The sequence below is a fragment of the Python bivittatus genome, unplaced genomic scaffold, assembly GCF_059951505.1.
Source record: "Python bivittatus isolate LINGU-HERP-01145 unplaced genomic scaffold, Pbiv_v1 ctg000020_np1212, whole genome shotgun sequence".
Lineage (NCBI taxonomy): Eukaryota > Metazoa > Chordata > Lepidosauria > Squamata > Pythonidae > Python > Python bivittatus.
The window spans coordinates 123279621-123303336 of record NW_028277030.1 but is presented as its reverse complement, the minus strand read 5'-3'; the positions used below and the strand labels follow the sequence as shown (position 1 = coordinate 123303336).

Genomic DNA, 23716 nt, shown 5'->3' with positions numbered 1-23716 from the left:
GTCTAAGGGAGCGTGCAAAACAGCTTCTCCGTTTTCAGTACATCAGGTAATTAGTGTAGTTTGGCTTCAGAGGTGGGTGAAGCGAATTCTTCGTTGTGTTTATCTACTATTACATGTTCTCAAGAAGAAAAGAAAAGGAATACCAGCCACCAAATGTTTGCTCTGCACATGTTTTATTTAATTTACTGAGCATGTAATTTTTGTTTCTTAAATAGCAGCTAGGGAGAGAAGTTTGGCCCATGGTGACTGGAATTTAACTCTTTCTTCCTTCATTGCAGCCGCTTTCAGATCCTCCCTCTCCAAGCCATTCTGCTGTAGAAAAGAGGATGCTATTAGTGCCAATAACCAGCTTCCCTTCCTTTGTAGATAACAGAGTTGGGAAGAGGATTTTTATCAGAACTAGGACACAGGGTAAAGAATTATGCCTCTTGTGAGCCAGAGATCGATTTCTCTTTTTAGTTTTCTCATGACTTCAGTTCAAACAAAAACACTTTTGCACATTCAAATGGGATGGGTTTAATGTCACATACAGTTTAGCCCATAACAATAGAAACAGATAAACTGGCCCCAACCATAAGTGCTATTAAAATTTCCTTCAGTAGCAGGTACTGAAGAGGATTATGTCATCTGTATTATTTAGATGTACACACTTAGAAAGTACACAAAGACTTTCCACATGCTTAGGTTCTAAACAGGTAACATGTATGTATGAAGGAGTTGGTTCATCATTTCCCCAGCAGCGCTCAGTTTAACATGTCTCAAGAGCTAGACAGACAGTTGAGCAAAGAATCCAGTTGTTTGCTTCCCATTTGAAATACATTCCGCCTGGAATTTTTCCTCTTGCAGTTGTAAACAAAACTTGAGATTCAAGCTGAAACTTTTGAAAACCTCAGTGAACAAAGGGAAGGGGTAAAGTGAAGCTATGAAATTAGTGCTGTGCAGTGGTAGACGCCTACAGTTCCTGGGGTATTCCACTTCGTAGATGTGACTGCTCTACCTTCATCCTCTTCCCCTAGTTAATGTTGGTGATTATATCCAGGCTGTGTTGGATAGAAACCTGGCAGAAAACATATCCAGAGTGTTGTACCCCAATGATAATGTAAGTATCTGCTGCCTTGTGCAGTGTAAGTGCAATGTAAGTGCTGCGTTAAATCTCTTCTGGCCAAAAGTGAATTGCTGATTTCATTTTGCTTCGTTCCCGCTGTCTTTGAAAAGCTATTTGTTTGGGTGCGTTGGGTGGGAGCTCCCAGTTTCTTCTTCTCCAGTGGACCTCCCAGCATCTTCAAAAAGCCATTCCTGATGGAAGGAGGGATATATAGGTTATAACAGGAGAGTGAAATGTATGAAACTTATATGAAAGAAGTGAAGTTTAGCTTGCGTGCACTTACTCAGTATAATTTTCCTCATTTCCATCTTCCTGCATTCCCTCCTCTGCTCTGTTCAGGAGCAGCACAATACACATACTACTTTCTAATAACCTTTTCCTCCATTCAGGTAGTATTTTTACATTTACTGGAACGCGCCCAAGTCAGGGCCACTGGATACACAGTGCAGAGAGAATTAAGTGTGCTGAAATCCCATTTATTTTCAGAGGAAGTTAAGAGTGTTTTCATGTTCTTGGGATCAGTGTTGATCTCTGAACAGCAAATGTGAATATTTGTTCTTTGTAGAAACTTATTAAAAGAAGTTTGCCTTTTATATAAAATATGGACCCGAGAGAGGGAAACCTCTGAGGATGCAACCTTATCAGCAAAGCCCAGCTCATCTCTCTCTTTCACTCTGGAAAGGAGCTTGATTTTTGTTGTTGTTGTTTAGTCATTAAGTTGTGTCCGACTCTTCGTGACCCCATGAACCATATTGCGCCAGGCCTTCCTGTCCTTCACTGCCTCCCTGAGTTTGCTCAGTTTCATGCTCATTGCTTCAGTGATGCTATCTAATCATCTCACCCTCTGCCGTCCTCTTCTCCTTTTGCCTTCAGTCTTTCCCAGCATCAGGGTCTTTTCCAAAGAGTCCTCTCTTCGCATTAGGTGACCAAAGTATCTGGGCTTGAGCTTCATTATCAGTCCTTCCAATGAGCTTGATTTTTATGATCCCTCAAATCATCGCCATTATTAGTGTGCTTTATTATTGGTACCTTCATTGTGTTGCTTCTGGCACAGACTAATATAACCCCTTTTCCCCGCTGCGTCCCTAAGTTTTTTGAAGGAAAGGAATTGCGTCTGAAACAGGAGTACTTCGTGGTCGCTGCCACTCTCCAGGACATCATACGACGATTCAAGTCTTCCAAATTTGGATGTCGCGATCCAGTGAGGACCTGCTTCGAAACCTTCCCTGACAAGGTGAACATTTCACATGAGGGCTAGTGCAACTCATGATTTTTTTTTTTAATTTTAAAGAATACCTTTCGCTTTCTCTGATAATGTTTGGTAGTCTTTTGATGTTAAGAAAGGCAAAACCAGAATGTTGTTTAATACTAGAAATCTCTCCCATCAGTCCTAAAGTCCTGTGATCTTTACAGTAATATTACTGGTGTGCATAGAATTATGCCATTATTTTTATTTTTGTTGTTGTCTTTTAATACCATGATATTTGGATTGTTTAGTGACAACAGATTATTAATAATCCCTGTTAGCAAATGTATAGTTTAGTCAGTCATTTACCTAGCTCCTTCAGCTTCCAGAATTTTTTATAGATTTAATCAGATTTTATAGATTTTACCAGTCATCTTCATTGTTGATCCTATAAGTTGGATGTCATGAATATGAAGGGTTTTGTGAAATTGTCTGCAATACAGTATCAAATTCAGTGTTCACGAAACACAAATTCAGTAATTAGCACCAGTAACGAAAATTAGGTAACATATTTTAATTTTCAACTTCCTCCAATTTGCATAATTGGATGAGGATTTCTTTTTTCTTTTCAAAAGAAAATTGTGTGTGCCATTTTTATTATGTTATTATTTTCTCCTACTGTGGCAACTTGGAAAGATTAGTTAAGACCTTTGGAAAAGTGAACTGATATAGTTTCATAAGAGTAGGAAAATAAGGATAGACTGGGAGTCTGGCAGATTATGTTCCTAGTATGAATGAACAATTGAAAAAAAAAGTTCCTGAGCAGCAGCCCTAAATACTTCTTTAGCATATTTTCTGTTTCTTTACTTTTAATAAGGATTAAAAGTTTATTTTTTTAAACTTGAAAATATCAAGTGCAAGATTCTCCACAAGCCAGTGGACCTTCCAGTTGACCAGATTACTTACGGCTAAAATCCTGTAGTTCCTCTGAAGCCCCTAATGATAATCTTTTTTTTCTTTCTTGTTTGCATCTAGGAATTGAAATTTAGTAGTAGCTTATAGAAAATTAGTAGCTAGCCTGTGGTCACCAAATGGCTATCAGCATAAACTGAAATCAGACTTTCCATTGTGCCCCATGGACTCACTGGGTTTTTTTTGAATGGAAGCAATGGAGAATTTCATATTAAGATTTATGTTGTCCATTTTACAGGTTGCCATTCAGCTCAATGACACTCACCCAGCCCTCTCCATTCCTGAGCTCATGAGGATCTTTGTTGATGTTGAACATATGGATTGGGATAAGGTGAGAATGGAATGGGAGGCAAGAAAGACACAGTCTTTAATCACCAACAGGTTCTTTCAGAAACTGCCAAGAGATCTGCCTTCTCCAGCTTGATGCTCCCCCAGATATCTTGGGATTACATTTTCCAGAATTCCTAGCCAGGATGGTGAGAAGCTAGATTCTGAGAGTTACAGCCCAACACAGCTGAAAGGTATCAGGTTAGGAAAGGCTGCCCAAGATGACTCACTCATGCAAACTCAGTGTTTAATTAAGATCTACCTCTGTAATATCACAGCTCTGCAGCATCAGAGTGTGGTGATTTCAAGTGGAGAGTAGGAAAAAAGAACTGAACCCTTCCTCCATCTGCCACTTCTCCCTTTCATAGTAGCTCAAACTGTAGTCTTCTTAGCCATAGCTGCTAAAGCTGCTTACAAGATTTAAAAAAAAATCTGATAAAACTTCATTTGCCTAGCAACATAAAATGACTTGGGCCACTAAACATAGTTTCAGCCCTCACTTAAGGAGAATAAAGTTGATGCTAGGCAGACTTGCTGTACCTGAAAATGCCAAGTTTCTGGTCATCACCCACTTCACTTCAGTTGGCAGTGGAAGCATAGTGATCTTTACAAGCAGGCTGGCTCATACAGGAATAGAATATACTTCAGTTATTCTTTATAACCTGATTGATTGATTGATTGATTGAGGAAAAAACAAGAAGAGGAGGAGAAAGAGCAAACAGTCCACAAAAGCATACCTCTTTTTTCAGTTAATAATATTTAACAATCAGAAAAAATGAGAAATTAACCATATATGGTCCAAATTCCTGAAGAGTATTCTTGAATGAACCACCCCCTGGTGATTGTTAAAATAGAGAGAGAGACACGTTCTTCATCCTTTTAACCTTTTGAAGTCGGTCATTTAGCAATTCTAAAAGCATGGTCCCCTATGACCATTTCCATAGTCTTCCTGTTGATTTCCAACTTACTGGCCTGTAGTTGAAAGGAATATAATCTTCCACAAAAACCAATGAATCTCCCAGAACAAATTAATATGTGAAATTATGTATGTCAACAAGGAGCCACTATATGACTACATCATATGAGCTGATTTTGAATTTTCAGCCTATCCAACAATTTCATGAATGCCCCAATACATATAAAACAATGTTTTGTGAATTAGTCTTCATTTTAAACCTATAGAAATATGACATACAGACACCAAAATGACTTTTCATTGACAGACACATTTCAGATGCAGGTAGTCCTCGTTTAGCAACTGTTAGCAGTTATGACGGTGATGAAAAAGTAACTTTACAACCAATCCTTGCATTTACGACCTTCACAGGTTGGTAAAGCAAAGGAAAGCTGAATTAGTATTGTAAGCACAGTTGCGGTTTCACTTAGTGACTGCTTCACTTAATGACCCAGTTGCTGGTCCCAGTTGTGGTCGCTAAATGAGGACTTCCTGTATTTAGATTCCTTATTATTCTGTGCCTTCCTATTTATTCATTTTATTAGTTTGCTAGATTTATATATCATCTTTCCTCAAGGTAGCTTACATGAAGGTTATCGTTCATTTTATCTCACCATCAGCCCTGGTCATAAACTGAGCTGAGTCACTGACTAAAGTCACTAAAGGAGCTTCCTTGTCTGAGGGTGGACGGGAACCTGGATCTCCTCCCTCCTAGCCCAATACTTAACCACTACACTGCACAAGCTTGTAGTATCTGTATTTGAACATTTACTTTAGTATTTGAAAAAATTGTCTCTGAAAATCAATGTTAATTTTGTGTAAAGCCTGGAAGCATAGAATTGGAAGGGGGCTTCCCCAGCATGGCATTCAAGGCCATAAGACATTTTTGATCCTGTATGCAGTGACTGCTGTGACCCTACAATATTTGAAGCTCTCTGCTTAGCTCTAATACCATCAGCCAGTTGAATTTCAGCTGCATTAATCTGTGCTTTTTTCCATTAATAATGAGGCTGCAATTGATAAATAACAGCCCAGTTTCAGTGTAATCTCTGTGGCAAGTATCAGAAATTGACACCATTTGATGTTACCAGCGTTTATTTTCAGCCTTTAGAGATGCTTCTACTCACATCAGTTCATTTGTTTCCTTTGCTCTAGGCCTGGGAAATCACAAAGCGAACATGTGCATACACCAACCATACAGTGCTGCCCGAAGCCCTGGAGCGCTGGCCGGTGTCTATGTTTGAGAAGCTCCTGCCAAGGCACCTGGAGATCATTTATGCTATCAACCAAAAGCATCTGGATGTAAGACATCTTAAAGAGAAAATAGGGAGTTGGGAGAGGCAGAGAGAGGATACCAGAGGTTGGCACTTACACATGATCTCTCACAGTGGCCCAGGGGAATGAAGAGAAGGCTCAAAATCTTGCAAGATATTAGTGCTCTCATAAGATGTCACTAATCTCATGTGAAGCCATGAAAATCCTCTGAGCTTTGATGATCTTGTGAAAATTTGGCAATTCTAAATGTATTTATTTTTCATTTTGTGTGGCTTTGAATATCATTTTGGCAGGTGATAGATGCCCAATGCTATGGGGCCCTGCATTGCTAGCATCAGAGGAGCATTACTGAGATACCTAGTGGCAAGCCAGAAGAGATTTAATGTGCAATTTGTAGTTGAATGATAAGGTGCTCAGCATCAAAGTTAGCAGTTTTATTGAATTTGTTTAGCTATCCTTTTGTATACCATGTTGAATATGATCTGGCCATCTTACTGCATAGAAAAGGGCCAGTTCTCAGCTCCAGCAAGCTGCTATGCCAGAGCCTGGGTAGAATCAATCATGTTTGGGGTTCAAATCCTCGTGGTCTTGCAACAATCAATAAAACAAGGAATCATCCACCTGGTACCCTTCATATCTCTTGTACTGCAATACCCACAATTCACTGCTGCTGGCAGTACCAAACTTCTGGAAGGCAGTAGTTTTGACCACATAAATATGTTTAAGGATATCTTTGTTAGCAATGGCCTAGCATATGTTCTTGGATGTCATTTGGTACCATCCTTGTTTAGATAGATCTTGATATCTTGTTAGAAGGTATTTAGCCTCTCCATTTGCAACAGTTCAAGAGTGCTAAATGATGGGTGTCAAACCCTGATGGAGCTGGCTTCTCAGGGGGATGGTGATGTTCTTTAAAAAAGGGAGGAGGGCATTTGGGGAAGAGTAGTAAAATACAGTGGTACCTCAGGTTACGAATTTAATCCGTTCCGTGACTCTGGTTGCAACCCGATTTGTTCGCAACCCGAAGCAAATTTCCCCATAAGGTTCAATGTAATTACCGTTAATCCATTCCGGCATCCACGGACCACGCGTCAAGGGCGGAAAAACGGCTGTGGACCGCGCGGCAGGGCAGGAAAACGGCCGCAGACCACGCAGCAGGGCAGAAAAACGGCCGCGGACCGCGTGGCACGGGCGGGAAAATGGCCGCGGACCACGTGGCACGGGCAGAAAATGGCCGTGGACCATGTGGCACGGCGGAAAATGGCCGCGGATCCGGTTCGTACCCCGGGGCGGAGTTTGCAAACCGAGGTAAATTTTTGCGGCCGGAGCTGGTCGCAAACCGAAAAGTTCGTAAGCAGAGGCGTTTGTAACCTGAGGTACCACTGTAGGTTCATCTCTTCTGGACTTTGGAGGATTTGTTCACATTTTTTCAGTTTAAAAAGATTCATTGTGAGATGTGATTTAGCTTGTCTTCCTAACATTCCTCATCATTTTTTATGTTCTGCCAGTATGTGGCTACTCTCTTTCCTGGAGATGTTGACCGCCTCCGAAGGATGTCTGTGATTGAGGAAGGAGACTGCAAGAGGATCAATATGGCCCACCTGTGTGTCATTGGTTCTCATGCAGTCAACGGAGTGGCTCAGATTCATTCGGAGATTGTGAAGAATTCTGTGTGAGTCCTGCTTGTTTCTCTTTTATTTAGTTGAAAGTAAGCTATCTATCCTGGTGTTCTTCACATAAGCCAAGACTGTGAAGACATGCCACTGATCTAAGAAGTAGTCTTTGTCTTTTCTTCTCATACATATCTGCTGTCTTGCAAACCTGATTTATTTTTATTAAAATGAAGTATTTGAATTTTTTTGCATTTAGCCTAGAAAACAGAATTGGCTTAGAAGTGAGAGGACAAACTATAGATGTTGTGATTTAACAAATTATGACTATATGAATGAATGAGAGAGAAAGAGAGAGCGATAATACTGGTACCCTGTAGTAAGCAAGTAATTTAAGTGCTAGTTTGTACAGTCAACACAAATTGGTTTCCTGAATTATTGCATTTTAGGTAGAAATTTATATAATGGAAGACTCCCCACACATAGAAAAGTAGCATGTCGGGAAAAGGGATTTAATATAGTCCTTTCTCTGATATTCTTAGGTATTTGCAGCTTACTTTAGTCCAGAAAAGGCTTCCCCGTTTTTAAAGACATAGGATTTTAAAAGGATCTTGAGGTTCATCTCATCCATCCTGCTAGGTACAGGATCCAACATCCCTGATATATTGCCACTTTATTTCTGTTTAAGTACCATCTGCAAAGGGGAGCCCCTCATGTCCTGAAGCAGTCTGTTCCACTGCCAAATACCACTTACAGTTTCTTCTACAGTTTAGCCAAGAGCAGCTGCCGTGCAGTTTCTGCCCAGGGTCTAGCCCCTCCCTGTGAAGCAACATAGAACCTGTCTGCTCCGTGCTCTGCAGCTTTTAAAATATTTACAATGGTGGTCATGTCTCACCTTAATCTTCTCCAGCACTTGCAAGCGTTCCTCGTATAACCTATTTCCCAGATATTTCTTCACCTTGATACATTTCCTAGATATACTCCCATTTCAGGGGCATATAATCTAGTAACTTCCAGATGGTTTGCATTTAAATTTCCATCGATCAATGCTCTGTCGCAAAGTATTATTGGAATTGTAGTCCCAAATATCTGGAGGTACTAAATTGTTTCCACTTTGTCAGTGTTCTTAAAACATGTCACCCAGAACGGAAGTGCTTTGGTTAGGTAGAACAGAGCCGAACTAGTACTGTTCCAGCTCTGGATTATACTTTGCTTTTAATTAATGTATCCTAGGATTGCATTCTCTTTTTTAACAGCTGCACTGAGCTGCTAAAAGGTTCTTAGTATCTGCTGGCACCAGATAATATATATTACATTCTGTTCCTTTTTGAACTGTCTCACCCATATACATCGTAGATTCAAAGATTTCTATGAGATAGAGCCAGAGAAGTTTCAAAACAAGACCAATGGCATCACTCCCAGGCGATGGCTTCTACTGTGTAACCCAGGACTCTCTGAAGTCATTGTGGAGGTAAGATACAAGAAGTATCAGCCAACAGGAAGGACTTGTAGCAGTACTCGGTTGTGTTTGAGCTCTGGTCTGGTGAAGTGTCAGATGACTGGAAGGAAGCAAATGTTGTCCCTGTCTTCAAAAAGAGGGAAAAAAGAAGATTCAGCAAATTACAGATTGGCTGGTCCGATATCTAGGAAGATTCTAGAGCAATATTTCTCAACCTTGGCAATTTGAAGATGTGTGGACTTCAACTCCCAGAATTCCCCAGCCAGCTATTCTGGGAGTTGAAGTCCACACATCTTCAAGTTGCCAAGGTTGAGAAGCATTGCTGTAGAGTACAGCATAACGGTATGGTAATTAATAGAAGTCTGATTTTGAATCTGTAAGTAACTGCACATAAACAGTAAGTCTGCATTCAGATTTGTAGAAAGATGTCATGTTTAACTTTGTATCAGGTAGCGCACTATATATGTCAGCTTCTCTTCACTTAGGATTCCACTTGAAACATAAAATTTGAGCAGGGTGCCTAGCCTCTGCATGCAACTGAAGACTGTGTTGGGCTAATCATGACAATAACAATGAATATTGTTATTATTAGCACTTAGCCACCTTAATGTTTATAAAAACAAGTCAGTTAATTAGCATTACTGTGCCAACTATTGGCAAATGCCTTCTCCGAAATAGACTTGCCCAACTACTGCAGTTGCCAGTGGATGGTCTCTTGGTTGTGCCACATCTGGTGGATATTTATTTGACATCAACGAGGAAGATGGTCTGTTCCACCATTTTGTGAAACACGTGTACCCTGGAGATAAAGCACATGCTGTGCTTGCTTCAGTGTAGCCCTCCTGATTAAAAGAATTTAATCCCCTTGGCATATGACACTTCATGATGGTTCTGCTCCACTCCCTAAAGACACTGGTTTTAGTATATTTTAATCTCTGTATTGTGTATATATTTTATTTTGAGTTGTATAACATATATATTTAATGTAGACTGCTTAAGATGCATAGTGATATAAATACCAACTTATTTATATTTATATGCTTTCAATATCAACTTAACATGGTATTAAACACTTTAAATAATTTGTTTTTGTTATAGTGATAAAACAGTTGTTATAATGCCGTAGCAGTCAGAAATGTAAGGTCATTCATCCTCTGCTTAAAAGGCAGTTCTATAGCCAGGCAGACAATCCTTGAGGGTAAAGATGCTGCTTTTCTTTTTTTTTCCTCTCTCTCCTTTTTCATTTTTGCAGAACCGTGTTGTATTGTAGATCTAATATCCAGTTCAGTGATTAGTCCTGAATTAGTCTGTTAGTTGCCAACAAGTCCTATGCGAGTGAACCACATTTCCTCTCAATGTCAAAATGCTGCCACTGTGCGTAATATAGCAGACTCCTGTCCAATTACTATGTTCATTTCCCATTACTCCTCTCCTGTCTTAGTTGTGGGAAATGAACATAGTAATAGAAGTATTCAGCGGTGAGAAATATCATATCAGCTCTGCTGTTAATTATAATTTTTGTTCTCTTAATATACAGAGGATTGGGGAAGATTTCCTAACTGATCTTAGCCAGCTAAAGAAACTGCTGGATTTTGTCAACGATGAGGCCTTTATCAGGGATGTAGCCAAAGTTAAACAGGTAATAATGGCAACAGACAAGTTCTTTCTCATTCTCTCTCTCTCGTTCTCTCTCTCTCTCTCTCTCTCTCTCATCTATCTATCACTAGCCTCATTCATTTCTTATATTCGTTTGCATGCTGCCTCCTAGCAAAAATATATTTATATTATATCGTAGAGAATATCTTTCAATAAATCCCATTTAGGCCAGGGACTTCAGTTGGATGTCTGTTTAAGCTTTCTGAGATCAACCTAAAACGTCCTTTTGCCAGGAGAACAAGCTGAAGTTCTCAGCATACTTGGAAGAACAATACAAAGTGAAAATCAACCCTTCCTCTATGTTTGATGTCCACGTTAAGAGAATTCATGAATACAAGAGGCAGCTCCTCAATTGCCTGCATATAATCACTCTCTACAACCGTGAGTCTTTTACAGCTTTTAAATCTTTCTGGGTAATGTTAACAATAATATTCCTACCTCTCTCTCTCGGTCTCTGACCTTCTATTTGTCTACATGAAAGGGGGCTTTGGGAAGCAAGCAGAAATGCACTACTTGTAGTCTGAAGAGATAGTGGGAATGTGTGTGTGTATGTGTGTGTGTGTGTAGATCAGCCTTGTCCTTTTACCCTGAATATAATACTGCAGCAAGCTTCAGCTTGAGATTCCAGGAAACTAGCCTTTGTGAACTATGAAGAAGCATATTCAGGAACCTGAGCAAAATTGCACACATGTAACTGAAGGCTTGGTGAGATCAAAATTTTAACGGTGGATGCCTGTCATAAACAAGCAGGCAAAAAAGAGCATGTAATATTTTGCAAGGCAAAATAGTTATGGTCGGCATGTCATGCCAGGAATGTGATAGCAATTTAGCTGCTGAGAGTTCTGCCTTAGTTTTGGAATACTTTTTGTCAGGCACTATTAACCTAGCATGTAAAACAAGTCTGTTCACTCAGATAGTGTTACGAAGCTCAGAAATGACAATGAGAACTAGACAGTGTTACTTATCATCTCACAGCAGCCCTAGGTTATTGATAAAGTAGGTGCTCCATTTGCCAGGAGTTGGGAATAACTTTTAGGAAGATTTTTTTTCCATGGGAAAGATTACCTGAAGGACTTCCAAAGATGAGGTCTCTGTTAGCAGGTGCAGAGATGTATTTCCACTTGAAACCCTAAAGATTGCTTGAAAGGGTGTGGGCTTTCCTTCTGTGCAGGTTATATGCAGAAGCTGGTTGATAAGCAGAGTTTCTTTAGTGATTTACTTTTCTGAATCAGCACTGAGATACACTAGATGATTCAGCTTTTCATTCCCTAAATTTGGGTTGTTCCTGCTATACTGCATGATAATATTGTAAAATCCAAAATCAGTTGTACAGTCTTATCTGCTCTTTGTATAAATATTGCTGCCAACAGAAATTGTTCATTTAGATTAATACTGTGTCCCTGTAACAAATGGCACACTATTATTCCTGGCCAATATGATAAAGCTTCCTAATTTACAAATTCCACGCTGTCAGTCTAGGGAGGAAGGTATAAATTTGCCCTCTACTTTACATCTTTCTATTGCTTTTTTCCTCAGTGATATTCTTATCTTGAAATAGGAGTTATCGATGTCACAGAAAGCAGATTTGTAGAATAATTTTCTCATTAATTTGTTCTTTTTAAAAACCATCCATTTGTTCACTTTCATTCTCCTCCTTCTTAACTGTATTGCTTTTTTTCAGGCATCAGAAAAGACCCAAAAAAATCCTATGTGCCAAGAACAGTTATGATTGGAGGAAAGGTAAAGGATTTAATGTGAAACTAAGTTTACTTCTTAGTAATTAAGACAATGTATGTATTTCTTCTTCCCACCCATCACTGCCTGCCTGCACACTTCATCTTTATGTTAAAAATTTGAGATTTTTAAGCAAGCAAAGGTAAGAACTACTCACATTCAGAGAAGCTCTACATATTCTCTGGTCTCTTTTGTTTCCTCATGTGATTCAAACATACTTTTTATTTGGAAGCTCAGCATGCTGAGAACAAGGAGAGGGACAATTCCCCCTGAGGTCTGGACTTATTTAAGGAATCTATGTGATGCAAAAGCTCAGCAAAAACAGAGACCAAAAAGGCAGTAGGGATAGATCAAAGCTTCCTTTGATTGTATTTATAGAAGTGTTCACATATGCCAATTTGTGGTACTCTCTTTGGGAATTAGGTATTTCAGCTGATACATTCAGAAGTAGCTTCCTTTTTTCTAGATAGTGGATTTTCTATTAAGAAATCCAGATGATATATTTTGGTATACTCATTTGCCTTACTATTAGCAGATGGCTTTCTGTCACTCCTTTATTTTTACTCTCAGGTGTCTTTCCTTCCTCCTCCAGGCAGCTCCAGGCTACCACATGGCAAAAATGATTATCAGATTGATCACAGCCATTGGGGAAATAGTCAATAATGACCCTTACATAGGAGATAGACTCAAAGTCATATTTTTGGAGAACTACAGGGTGTCTCTTGCTGAAAAAGGTAAGTTGATTTTGGAAGCAGGTAGTTGGCCTAGCTAGTGCACAAAATGTGTCTTTCCAGATTCTGCTGAACTGTTTTTCCTTGCACACCTTGTTTATGGCCGTGCTGGCTGAGGCTGTTGCGAGTTACATCTAAAGAGTTGCATACTGTGAGCCCATGGCTGACAGGCTCCTGTGCAAGAAAATATGTCCCTTCCAGATGCAGAGGTATAAGAACAATCCTGTATGCCGTACAGCTGCATCAATGAAACAAACACAGAGGATGTTGCACTGCTTGGTCTACTCAGGACAGTAAAATTATACCACACCAGGCTTGCTCATGTTAGATGCAGATACAATGGTTTGTTTACAGAAGAAAAAAAAATAGTCTTGCCTGATTCTCTTTTCCCTATCCATCCCAGTGATTCCTGCTGCAGATCTATCTGAGCAGATCTCCACAGCTGGGACTGAAGCTTCGGGGACAGGAAACATGAAATTCATGCTGAATGGAGCCCTCACCATTGGGACCATGGACGGGGCCAATGTGGAAATGGCTGAAGAAGCTGGGGAGGATAATTTGTTCATTTTTGGCATGCGGGTGGATGACGTTGAGGCAATGGATGAGAAAGGGTTTGTAAATGAGCACCACTATGAAGCAGGCTCCATAGAGACAGGCTGTGGGCATGTGATTGATTCTCTGGACCAGTAGGAAACTTCTCCTGAGCTTCCTCAGGATGGTGCCTCACCTAGAAGAATTAGGCAGAGTTCAACTTCTATTTTGACACTCCAGAGAAAGGAGACTTCTCTGTCCTCTGCGGAGCAAGCAGAACAGCCAGGATAAACTTGAGTTCCTTAACAGCCCATTTTTCTTCCCTGAATTCTCTCCTATATTAATTGGAATTACTTATGGTCAATATCTCTGATTATGAGGAAAGCTTATTAGGAACTTCAGTAACTGAAAACTGCTCCTGGAAATGGAGTATCCTTGTCGTAGGAAGATTGGGCTACATGGGCAGAGATAAGGCTCTCATTATCCATTTATATTAATAGCAGAAGATGCTTGCTACAGCATAGAAGAGAGCTTACATACTCATTTTATCAAAGAAAAATAGGAACACTTCGGAAATTATTTGTAATTTCCACAAATTACTCTTCATAAATTGTATAGTATTTAATACTGATCATCCCTTTATGAAGAATTAATCTGCATCAATAGCCTTTTAGTTTGTCATCTTAAGTCTGCCCTCTGTATTATTTCCAACTCACCTATAATTTAGGCTGCCTCGGTGAGTCTTGTCCGGTGACTTCTTCCTACAACAACCAATATGATGTAGTGGCTAAAGTGTTGAATTTAAAGTCCCCCTTGACAATGAAGCACAGTCTCCACTTAACCACATGGAGGTCACTGGTACCTTTCAGCCAGTCTTTGCTCACCGGGGAAAACCTTGTGCATGTCACCTTCTATTCCAAGAGAAAAGGTGAGATGTAAATGGAAGAAATAAATAATAGTAGAGGCAAAAAAGGCTAAAGGTGTTTCTATTTTTCTTGTTTAGGTACAGTGCTAAGGAATACTATGACAGGATCCCAGAGCTCAGGCAAGTTATTGATCAAATAAATAGTGGATTCTTCTCACCAAATGATCCTAGTTGCTTCCAAGATGTCGTCAACATGTTGATGTATCATGACAGGTGAGAGACAGCAATGGTGTACTTTCATTATGGATTTGCTTTTTCCAGCTTAATGTCTTCAGTGGGGGTTGGAATATTACTCCCCAGAATCCCTAGGCATGATGTAAGTCACCATGCTTGCTGAGAGGTATGAGAGCTATAGTTCCTCATCTGAGGCACACCATCTTGGGGAAGACTACTGTATATTGTAAACCCAGGATGGGGCATGGCACACTTTTTATGGATAACATACAGATCCTGGCTTATTCCTTTTTGATGTGAATTGGGCCCAGAAACCTGCCAGCAGCCAATGCAGCAGTTTCAGGGTAGGCATAATTCTACTCTCATAGAGTTGTCCTGTCAAGGGCCTTGCTACTGCATTTTGAATCAGCTGTAGCTTCCAAGTCACTTCCAAAGACAACCCCAAATAGAGCACGTTACTGTAGTCTAACTGTGTGGTGATCAGGGCATGAGTCACTGTCACCAGGGCCTGCTGGTCAAGATAAGGGCATAACTGGTACAGCATCTGAAGCTGAGCAAAGCTGGCTACAGCTTCTACCTGCTGTTTCAGCAGGAGCCTTGAATCCAGGTAATGTCAGTGAGCCATTCTTTGGACATATTTTTATTTTTAAAAGGTACCTGAAATTGAGAAAGAGAAAATGCGGTGATGTAGCTTCCCAAGCAAGCTGGCCTAAGGCTTCCTCACAGAAGGAACTACCACAGAAAAAGCCCTTTGAAATTATGTTACACAGGAGAGAGCCTTGCTTAAAAATCTCAGAGAGAGAAGAAAAGCACATCCAAGCTTACCTTATTTAAAACACTGCTATAACGTGCTATTTACCCATAATTCTTTATGCCTCTGAGTTAACAAAATAAATGAAATTCACAGTTCCACTTAAACTGTGCTTTGTGTAGGTTTAAAGTATTTGCTGATTATGAAGCCTACATCAAATGTCAAGGGCAGGTGGCCCAACTATACATGGTAAGATAGAAACTTTCTTCATTGTTTGAACCAAATGCAAATTGATAAGAAAGGGGGCTTCTTCATGAAATAACTGAAAATTATAACTAAGACTCTTGTATCCAAGAGTGAGCCCAGTGCTGAAAAAGACCTCCAAAATTGATAGATTGAAGATCAACCAAGAATTTAGGGTAGTCAGAATGTATGTATGGTACCCTATACCCTCACCCTATCCTAGCACTTGGAGAAACAGCAGGCTCTTTATGGCATTTCAGAAGATTAAGAGGTGGGGGGCCTGCCAGATCCTGGGGAGAAGGGTGTCCCACAGGGCAGGGGCCTCTATGGAAAGGGCACACTTCCTAGGTCCCACTAAATGGCAACATTGAAGGGAAGGGACCTGGAGTGGGCCCAGTCTATCTGACCTGGTGGAAAGTGGTCCAGAGATCACCTGGCCCTGTGCCATGTAGGGCTTTAAACAGATAACCAGCACCTTGTATTGCACCTGGAAAGAAACTGGGAGCCAGTGCATCTCATGCAATAGTGGTATAATATGGACAAACCAAGGGGTACCTAACACTGCCCATGCCGCCACATTATGGATCAGTTGTAATTTCCAAGTAGTCTTCAAGGGCATCCCCATGCAGGGCGCATTTCAGTAGTCCAGCTGGGAAGTGCCCAAGGCAAGGAATGGGTACAATTGGCAGAGATGAATCTGTGTAAAAGCCCCCCTGGCCATGGCTGCAACCTGCTCCTTGAGCAAGAGCCACAAGTCCAGGAACCACAAGTACAAATTGGGCACCTACTCTGTTGGAGAAGTGCAATATTGTCAATCAAATATGACACATCACCAGACTCTAGGGGCTCAACACCTAAAGCCTTTCCATCTTGCTAGGGGTGAGATGGAGCCAGTTCTTCCCCATCCAGACCCTCACAGCTTCCAGGCACTGGGCCAGTAACTCAATAACATCACCTGATTGGCTAGAGGTGGAGATGTATAACTGGGTATCATCAGCACCTGATGATACCACACCTCATGCCATTGAATGACTTCTCCCAACAGTTTCACATAGATGTTAAAGAAAAGCATATGTTTAATACCATTGTGTTTGTTCAGACCTTCTGAGATATGTATGTGCGAAAGCTCAGCTCTCTCACTCTCACTTCTGTTGGAATAGTCTTTGTTCCAGAACATCTACTTCGAGATCTATAATGGAGTGTTCTGGGAGGTTAAATGCTTGGCTACTGTATTACCTTATCCTTGTATCGAGTCCTGATTTGTGTCTATTCATGCTTTTGTGCAAAGTCTGACCTGTTTGCCCTTTGTAGAATCCAGAGGGCATTGCTGGCAGATGGCATGTACTACGTTAGAGGAAGAGTGTGTGAAGGTGCCTTTAGCCTTGTGTGTGATGTTGTTGGGGGTGTGAGTTCCAAAGATACCCAACTATATGAAATGTAAGAAATAAAAAAAAATGTTGAAAGCAGTTAAATGCAGACTGTATGGCAGTAGGCAAGATCATTTATTTGGAGTAGGGAATTCCAGTTCTCAATCAATTAAACCAGGTTGGAGGAGAGTAGACAACAAGAACAGGGAGAGAACAGGCAAGAGAAGCCACAGTTAAATAGTTTATTGCAACTCCAAGAAACTGAAAGCCATGAATTCTGGCTCTGAATTCACCACTTCTTCAGGAGCTGGCTGTCCAATAAATGAAAAATGAATTTGCACTGCATTTCCACTATTAAAGCTCTAAAGATAATAGCCTAACCTCTTTCTCATTTCTTCTTAGAATCCTAGGGAATGGACTAAAAAGGTAATTAAGAACATTGCGTGCTCTGGCAAGTTTTCCAGTGACAGGACAATTACTGAGTATGCCAGAGAGATATGGGGAGTGGAACCTTCTGCTGTGAAAATTCCTCCGCCAAACATACCTAGAGAGTAAATCTGCCATTAGAAGGTGCATGCAATCACCCTGATGGGCTTCCTGCTGCTGCTGCTAAGACATTCCTGCTTCCCAGTGACTTTTCAAACATGTATTTTACCACACATTGCTTGTTTCATCTTTATAAACATATAGTTGAAATGAGGGCACCTGGTGCTTCAGATGATAGTAAGAAAGAGTTGACCAAATCGTATGGGCTGTAATAAGATTCAAGATCTGAAACAGAAAGCTCAAGCAAAAAAAAAAGTGTTATAATCTTGCCCTCTTTTAAAAATCCAATTTAACTAATGTGGTTTATATGCATGCATGCATTATATGCTGAGGGGTTCCTCAAGCTCCCAAACTTGTTAGTTCCTATGGCAGTTCCCCTTTCTGGTCAGTTAGAAGATGCCAACAAAGCCCAGAATTGGATGGGGTGGAAAATGTGATTCCACGGGGATAATTGTTGCCTTCCAGAGGGAGCTAGACTGGGACCCTTCTGTGGCTCAGGAAAATGCATTTTCCACATAACTCATTTTGAAGACATTTCTTTCTCTTGATTGCAGTGGCGTCTGTAGCAAACTGTGCTTGCATCAAAATGACATGTACATGGTGGCATCATGATACAAACTTTGCTCTTAGGTACTTGTATCCTGATGACTAACACACATACCCAGTTGTGGGTTTAGCATCATGACACACATTTCATCACATGTCCCTCTTCTCTCTCTTCCCCACCCCTGGAAACCTAGGGTCATTAGAACCATTGCTGATCCCCAGAACAGTACTTTTTAACCTAGAATCATTCCAAGTGACCTGTTAGCACAAACTTAAAGATCAGGATACTTTTTCCCACAGGGACATGGAGTTCAAAGAGGGTTAATGGTGCCAAAGAACCTGTTTGCTTTCCTCTGAAAAGAGCATGCCTGTATGACATGTGATTCATGAAGTTCACACCCAGCCTGGTGCCTTCAAGATGCACTGGGACTACCCAGCCAGGCTGAATTAAGTCAAATTACCAGCCATTTTCTGTGGTCTGCTAGATTCTGGATAGTTTTCAGAGCAAGTGGCAATAAATAAAGAATTAGACATTTGCTCAGCCTTCTGGTAGGCTGCTAAGCTTTGCTTTAGGAGCTAGACTTTATCTGTGTATGTTTCAAATTCTGCAGCTATATGGATTATTTAGGACAATCTTGAAATATCTGTCACTTATCAGAGTGAAACCTCCACCTCCATCCAGAGTCTTTCCTGAGTCAGTGCCGGCTCTAGAGGTCATGTTTCTAGTATTTTAAAAGTATATTGCATCTTCTGTGAAGCCCCTTGAGTTTTAATTTCAGGCAGTAACATCAGCCTTTTGGGGATCTGCCAGGTCTTCTAGCCTGGTTGCTAAATAGATGGATGTTTCTTTTCTGCAAATGCCAAGGAAATTGACTGGAGATGTTTTAGAACTCAACAAATCCTTGAATGGCAACTTTGTTTGCACTTCAATGTAAATAACAAGAATGGAAATGAATGTATGTTCCTATAAACTTCCAGAACCAAAAGTTCAACAAACATGCTGTTTTCCTTTTCAGATTTCTTAATAAAGACGTTATCAATCTAATACCAGGTCAATGAAATAATGAATATAATCTGAAGTGTTCCTTCTCTGACCTGATGCCCTTCAGATGTCTTGTGGAAGTAGCTTCCCACCATCAGGGAGTTACACAGGAGCAGGAGGCTAGAGACAGCTGCCTAATCTTTGCCTCCCCTTAGACGAATGTTTAGGCTTGCCACATATAGACAAGAGCAATACAACTTTATCTATCGAATGTAGGTAATAGCGACCACTGCTTTCAGAACAGACAGCAAACAGGCATGCAATAATAGCACCCCTCACTTAACAGGAGGAAGACTTTGTCAAAAACACGTGACCAGTTTGGTCAAAACTGATACCCTGATCATCTGTTGAGAAGTGAGGATAGAGAGCTGATGGAGCTAGGAGATCAGAATTGAATGAAACCCAATAATTTCATAAATTCCAGTACGCATAAGTAACAAAATTTAAATGCTTGCATTATTCCAGAAAACAACAAATTGAAAACCAAACCATTTTTGTGGTATTCATTTTACATCAGTCTGTTGTATTTTTGTCTAAACAAAACTTTAGTGCTGTTTTGCTACATTTAAGCAAAGGATCTTCTGTCAATAATTCTTTTGACAAAAATAATTGAAGAAAAATATATTTTCTATTTTGTGTAGGCCATAACTTTTAACTCCCTAATTAACTGTGTTAGAAGTTCAGTTCTTGCATGTTTATACAATGTTTAAGAATATTATATAATATATCTGTATCCTTAGCGCTACAGTACCTCATTTCAAATGACCTGATACTGGGTTTTATATATTACTAAGCCAAGATGTTTGTAAGTATGTTATTCACTCATGCAGCTTCTTTGATCTTCTGTTTGTGGTATGTAGCCATAAATATACAATTATAATTTCCAGATTCATCCAAACTGGAAAGACCCTTAGCACAAGCCAAGCTCTTAAACTACAGTTTAAGATTTATTTACAATTTTAAATTGTTCCAATACTAATAACCATCATTTCTCAGCTCAGCAGAAATTGGAATCTATGATTAATTGGAATCTGTTTGGTCTGATTGCTACATTTTGTAAAAGGAGGAGAAAAAATGGCAGTAGTAATAGTAGTGGGCAAATGATTTCTACTAATCTGGGTTTATAAACAGATTATATCAATATGGCTACAGTTTTATTCTATAAGGTAGTAATTATTTTCAGAATGTTAATTGTGAGGGAGCACTTTAGTTTTCATAGCAGAACCATCATATGTCATGTTATGAATTACATTCTGAGTTATATTCTAGAACGCCCATGCAGGGATGAAAGATGATCATGAAACATGATTAACCAGAGGTTGGTAAGAAGAACACGTGTCTGCCACCACTGATTGGCTAACTGAGGAATTCCCAAAGAACTTCCCTAATTCACTGTTTGAAATCGCCTGCCAGAGAGTATCTTACTTTAATCATTGAAAGATACCCCATACCATTGTGTAGGATGGGTACTGGGAAGTCAATCTAGGACCCTGCTTTTTTAACCCTTGCAGATTCCTGCTTCTCAGATTCAAAACCATCTTAATTGGCACCTACAGATATTTCCTGTTTCTCAGATACAAGGCCACTTTGTACTTAATCATGAAGGGCAGGCATGATCCAAGAGAACAAAATAGTCATTTGGACATTAATAAAACATTCTGATGTTTCCTGAGTGGGTTTTTACACTGTCAGATAGTTACATGTGCAGCACATGACATAGAACACAGCCAAGTAAAAGAACATCAAGAAAGAGCATCCAGTAAGTTAAACAATGGAAGTAAATAATTCTACAAGGCTATGAGTCTGCCAATAATAAATCACAATTTTCTTGTGCTGACAAGCAAAAGTTCAAATCCCTTGTCTTATAAAACAGCTACAGACAATATTTACATAACCTTTTAGATTCTTGCTTTAGTATTGCCAGCTAAGGGCCCAGTCTGACATCCAAAGCATTGAAAATACAGAATTAAGTAGGGGTGGCCATGTCCTCTGGGGCCCACTTTAAGGCATATCATTCCCTGCTCAGTTTACTAAAATAAAACTCTACATAAATACCCCAAATTAATCATAGTATTTCTTTAGCTAGGCTGGTCCCAATCCAACCAATATCACTCTTTAATAAGCAAAGTGGTATTTATGTCCTCCTAAAGATGAAAGGAATGCAGCTAACTATAATAGGATTGAGCAATTTCTTGGCTGGTCACTGAAAATAGAAGTAAATCAGCAAAGGTAGAGAAAAAGCTTTAAAATACCAACAAGAGTTAGCCTTTAACATGGTGATGGTTTTGAATCAGTAATTTCTCATGCTTCATCTAGAGTTTATATAAGCTCAAAAAAGTCTATCCTTCCCTTGCTGGTTTATAGCTTCCCTCAAAAATTGTATCGCCTTAATTGTTCCAAGAAGTAAAATTGTGCAGTGAAACTGTAGTTAGATAGCAGGTTCATAACAACAAAGTAGTTGAACATGAACATTGTGTTGAAAAAGCATTGAGAAATTCACTATATGTTGTCATCAGGCTGCACATGAAAGCCATCCTTAAGGGCATTTGAGACAAAGGCTAGTCTCCAAAATATATTGTACCCAGTAGCTTTATTTGGTTGTTGCTCTTAGAAAATAACCATTCTCCTTGCCTTCCATTGCATGGCCAAATTTATCTCCATATTGAAGAAAATAAATAGGTGGGCCGTTCCAGGTTTAAAGCTCATAGATTTCGGATATTGGATGGCATCGTTTCCATGTGTTCTTATGAAATGCAGAATATATATAATTCAGGAATTCCAGGGAGCACAATATTGTGTTTAAGGAATGCTGCTAAACTTTTGATAGGAATTGTTTTTAGGTTGATTACAGTTCAGTGTTCCTATGATTTATTTTGCTGCCATGAAATGCTTCAAATAAGGGAATAACGAATTACTCTTCTCAGCATGTGCAGAACATTTTTTCCTAAAGAAATTGTGTGGATTGTGTTGCTGTTATTATTTACACCTAAGCAAAGTTAAGCATTACAGGTTTCTGCTGACAAAGTCCTATCATGTCTTGAGATTTGTGCATAGAATATTGCATGTTTGCGAGCATTCCCATCTCATGTGTATTTTGCATTGCACTCTTAAGCATGTGTTGTCCTACTCCCAATTATTTTTCTTCATGGTCTGTAAAACTATTGTGAGCAACTCTTCAGAGAGAATATCTCTTCAAGCAAGAATTAGCCAAGCAGGAGGCTGGAGCAAGCAAATTAGCAGTTACTGTGCTTGCTAAATAAATGTATATGTCACAATCATGCCATTTCCAAAACTAATTTTGAGTTTGTGTTTATGTGTGTGGGTGTGCTTAGGATATATTACTGTTATTCCCCTATGTCTCCAAAACATATTAAACTTCCATGAACATTGCACTTGATTTTCCTTTTGCTTTGGAATGGAATTACAGAATTGCTGCACTATTGAAGTCAGTGTAATAAGTGTAATGCAATAGCTACAAGAGTGAGGTCCAGAGCAGACTTTAATTCCATTGTGTGGCTTGGCCTGACCTAGATAATTCATGGTCTCAGTAGAGTTTGGTGGGCTCTAGTATTTACTCAAAAGAAAATACTAGAGCCCCAAAAGCTGCACTGAGACCATGGATGATTTGGGGGGGCATATTTTAACCTCAGCCCTTTAAGTACTTCTTCCTAAATTTCTCTCTCATCCCACAGTAAACAGCAGGCATAGGAAAAGGGATCAGTTCTAACTGGGGTAATAATGGGGAAGGGTTGAAACCATCACTGACCCCACTTTACAGCCCCAATTGAAGTTGGTCTCCCAAAACTGCCAGTCACCAAAATATCTGATACAACATTTATGTCTAGTTTCACTGAAATGTAACTGAAAATTCCACTGTTCTCACTATGGACTCATTAAATGGCCATTCTTAGGTGGTGTTCTCAGCAGTGGCATGGCGATGATATTCCTTCAAGGGTACTGCTACAAGGATTGCAAGTTAATTTAGATAGTTGAACAGATACTAACTGGAGCTTTATATTGTGTTCACTTAGGCATCTTGCCTTAAGTCACACAAATGCAGAATATAAATAGTAAATAAATAAAACTATGCTACAAGAGTAAGATTGAACCAAGTTTGCCTAGTGAGTTTTACAACTGAGAATTTTAATAAGCCCTCCTAGGCAGCTAAGAATGAAGCCTCTGTATTTTTTTGATACAAGCTGGATCCACTGGCACATATTTTTAATTCACCCATCATGAGAAGAATGGGAACATAGGTTTTGAGGGATAATACAACTATTTGGAAAAAGAAAATCATTTGGGTTTTAAAGGTAGCATGAAAATATGAATGTTAGGCTTACTCCTCTAAGAGTTGCCCCAGTGAAATCAAATACCAAACATGTAAATGAAACATGAGTAACTTTGTCCACAGAGATTTTGATTGGTTTACTTGAAGCAAAGTTGCCATTTCATCACAACTGTTCACTCTCCTGAACCTCCTGGAGGGCATTTGTCATTTTAGGATGACACCTGTCCTGGGTTTCGTTGACAGAGTCCAATTTCTTATTTTGAGTCCAGGGAGAGCCTGTGTCTCAATCCCTA

General features: G+C 39.7%; 1 protein-coding gene across 3 annotated transcripts in view; it reads left to right on the top strand.

Moving 5' to 3' along the window:
• PYGB (glycogen phosphorylase B) overlaps positions 1–22524 on the top strand; it is a 58149-nt gene extending 35625 nt beyond the window's left edge. For all 3 annotated transcript variants that reach the window (XM_007436404.4, XM_088148931.1, XM_025171976.2), the window contains 14 exons: positions 1017–1099; positions 2196–2339; positions 3502–3594; positions 5701–5847; positions 7329–7492; positions 8787–8901; positions 10427–10528; positions 10779–10926; positions 12227–12285; positions 12872–13013; positions 13414–13621; positions 14545–14679; positions 15574–15640; positions 17404–22524. In XM_007436404.4, the coding sequence (XP_007436466.2) occupies positions 1017–1099; positions 2196–2339; positions 3502–3594; positions 5701–5847; positions 7329–7492; positions 8787–8901; positions 10427–10528; positions 10779–10926; positions 12227–12285; positions 12872–13013; positions 13414–13621; positions 14545–14679; positions 15574–15640; positions 17404–17556 (1760 nt within the window). In that variant the 3' untranslated portion in view covers positions 17557–22524. The remainder of the gene's footprint in view (positions 1–1016; positions 1100–2195; positions 2340–3501; positions 3595–5700; positions 5848–7328; positions 7493–8786; positions 8902–10426; positions 10529–10778; positions 10927–12226; positions 12286–12871; positions 13014–13413; positions 13622–14544; positions 14680–15573; positions 15641–17403) is intronic.
• Positions 22525–23716: the final 1192 nt, after the last annotated feature.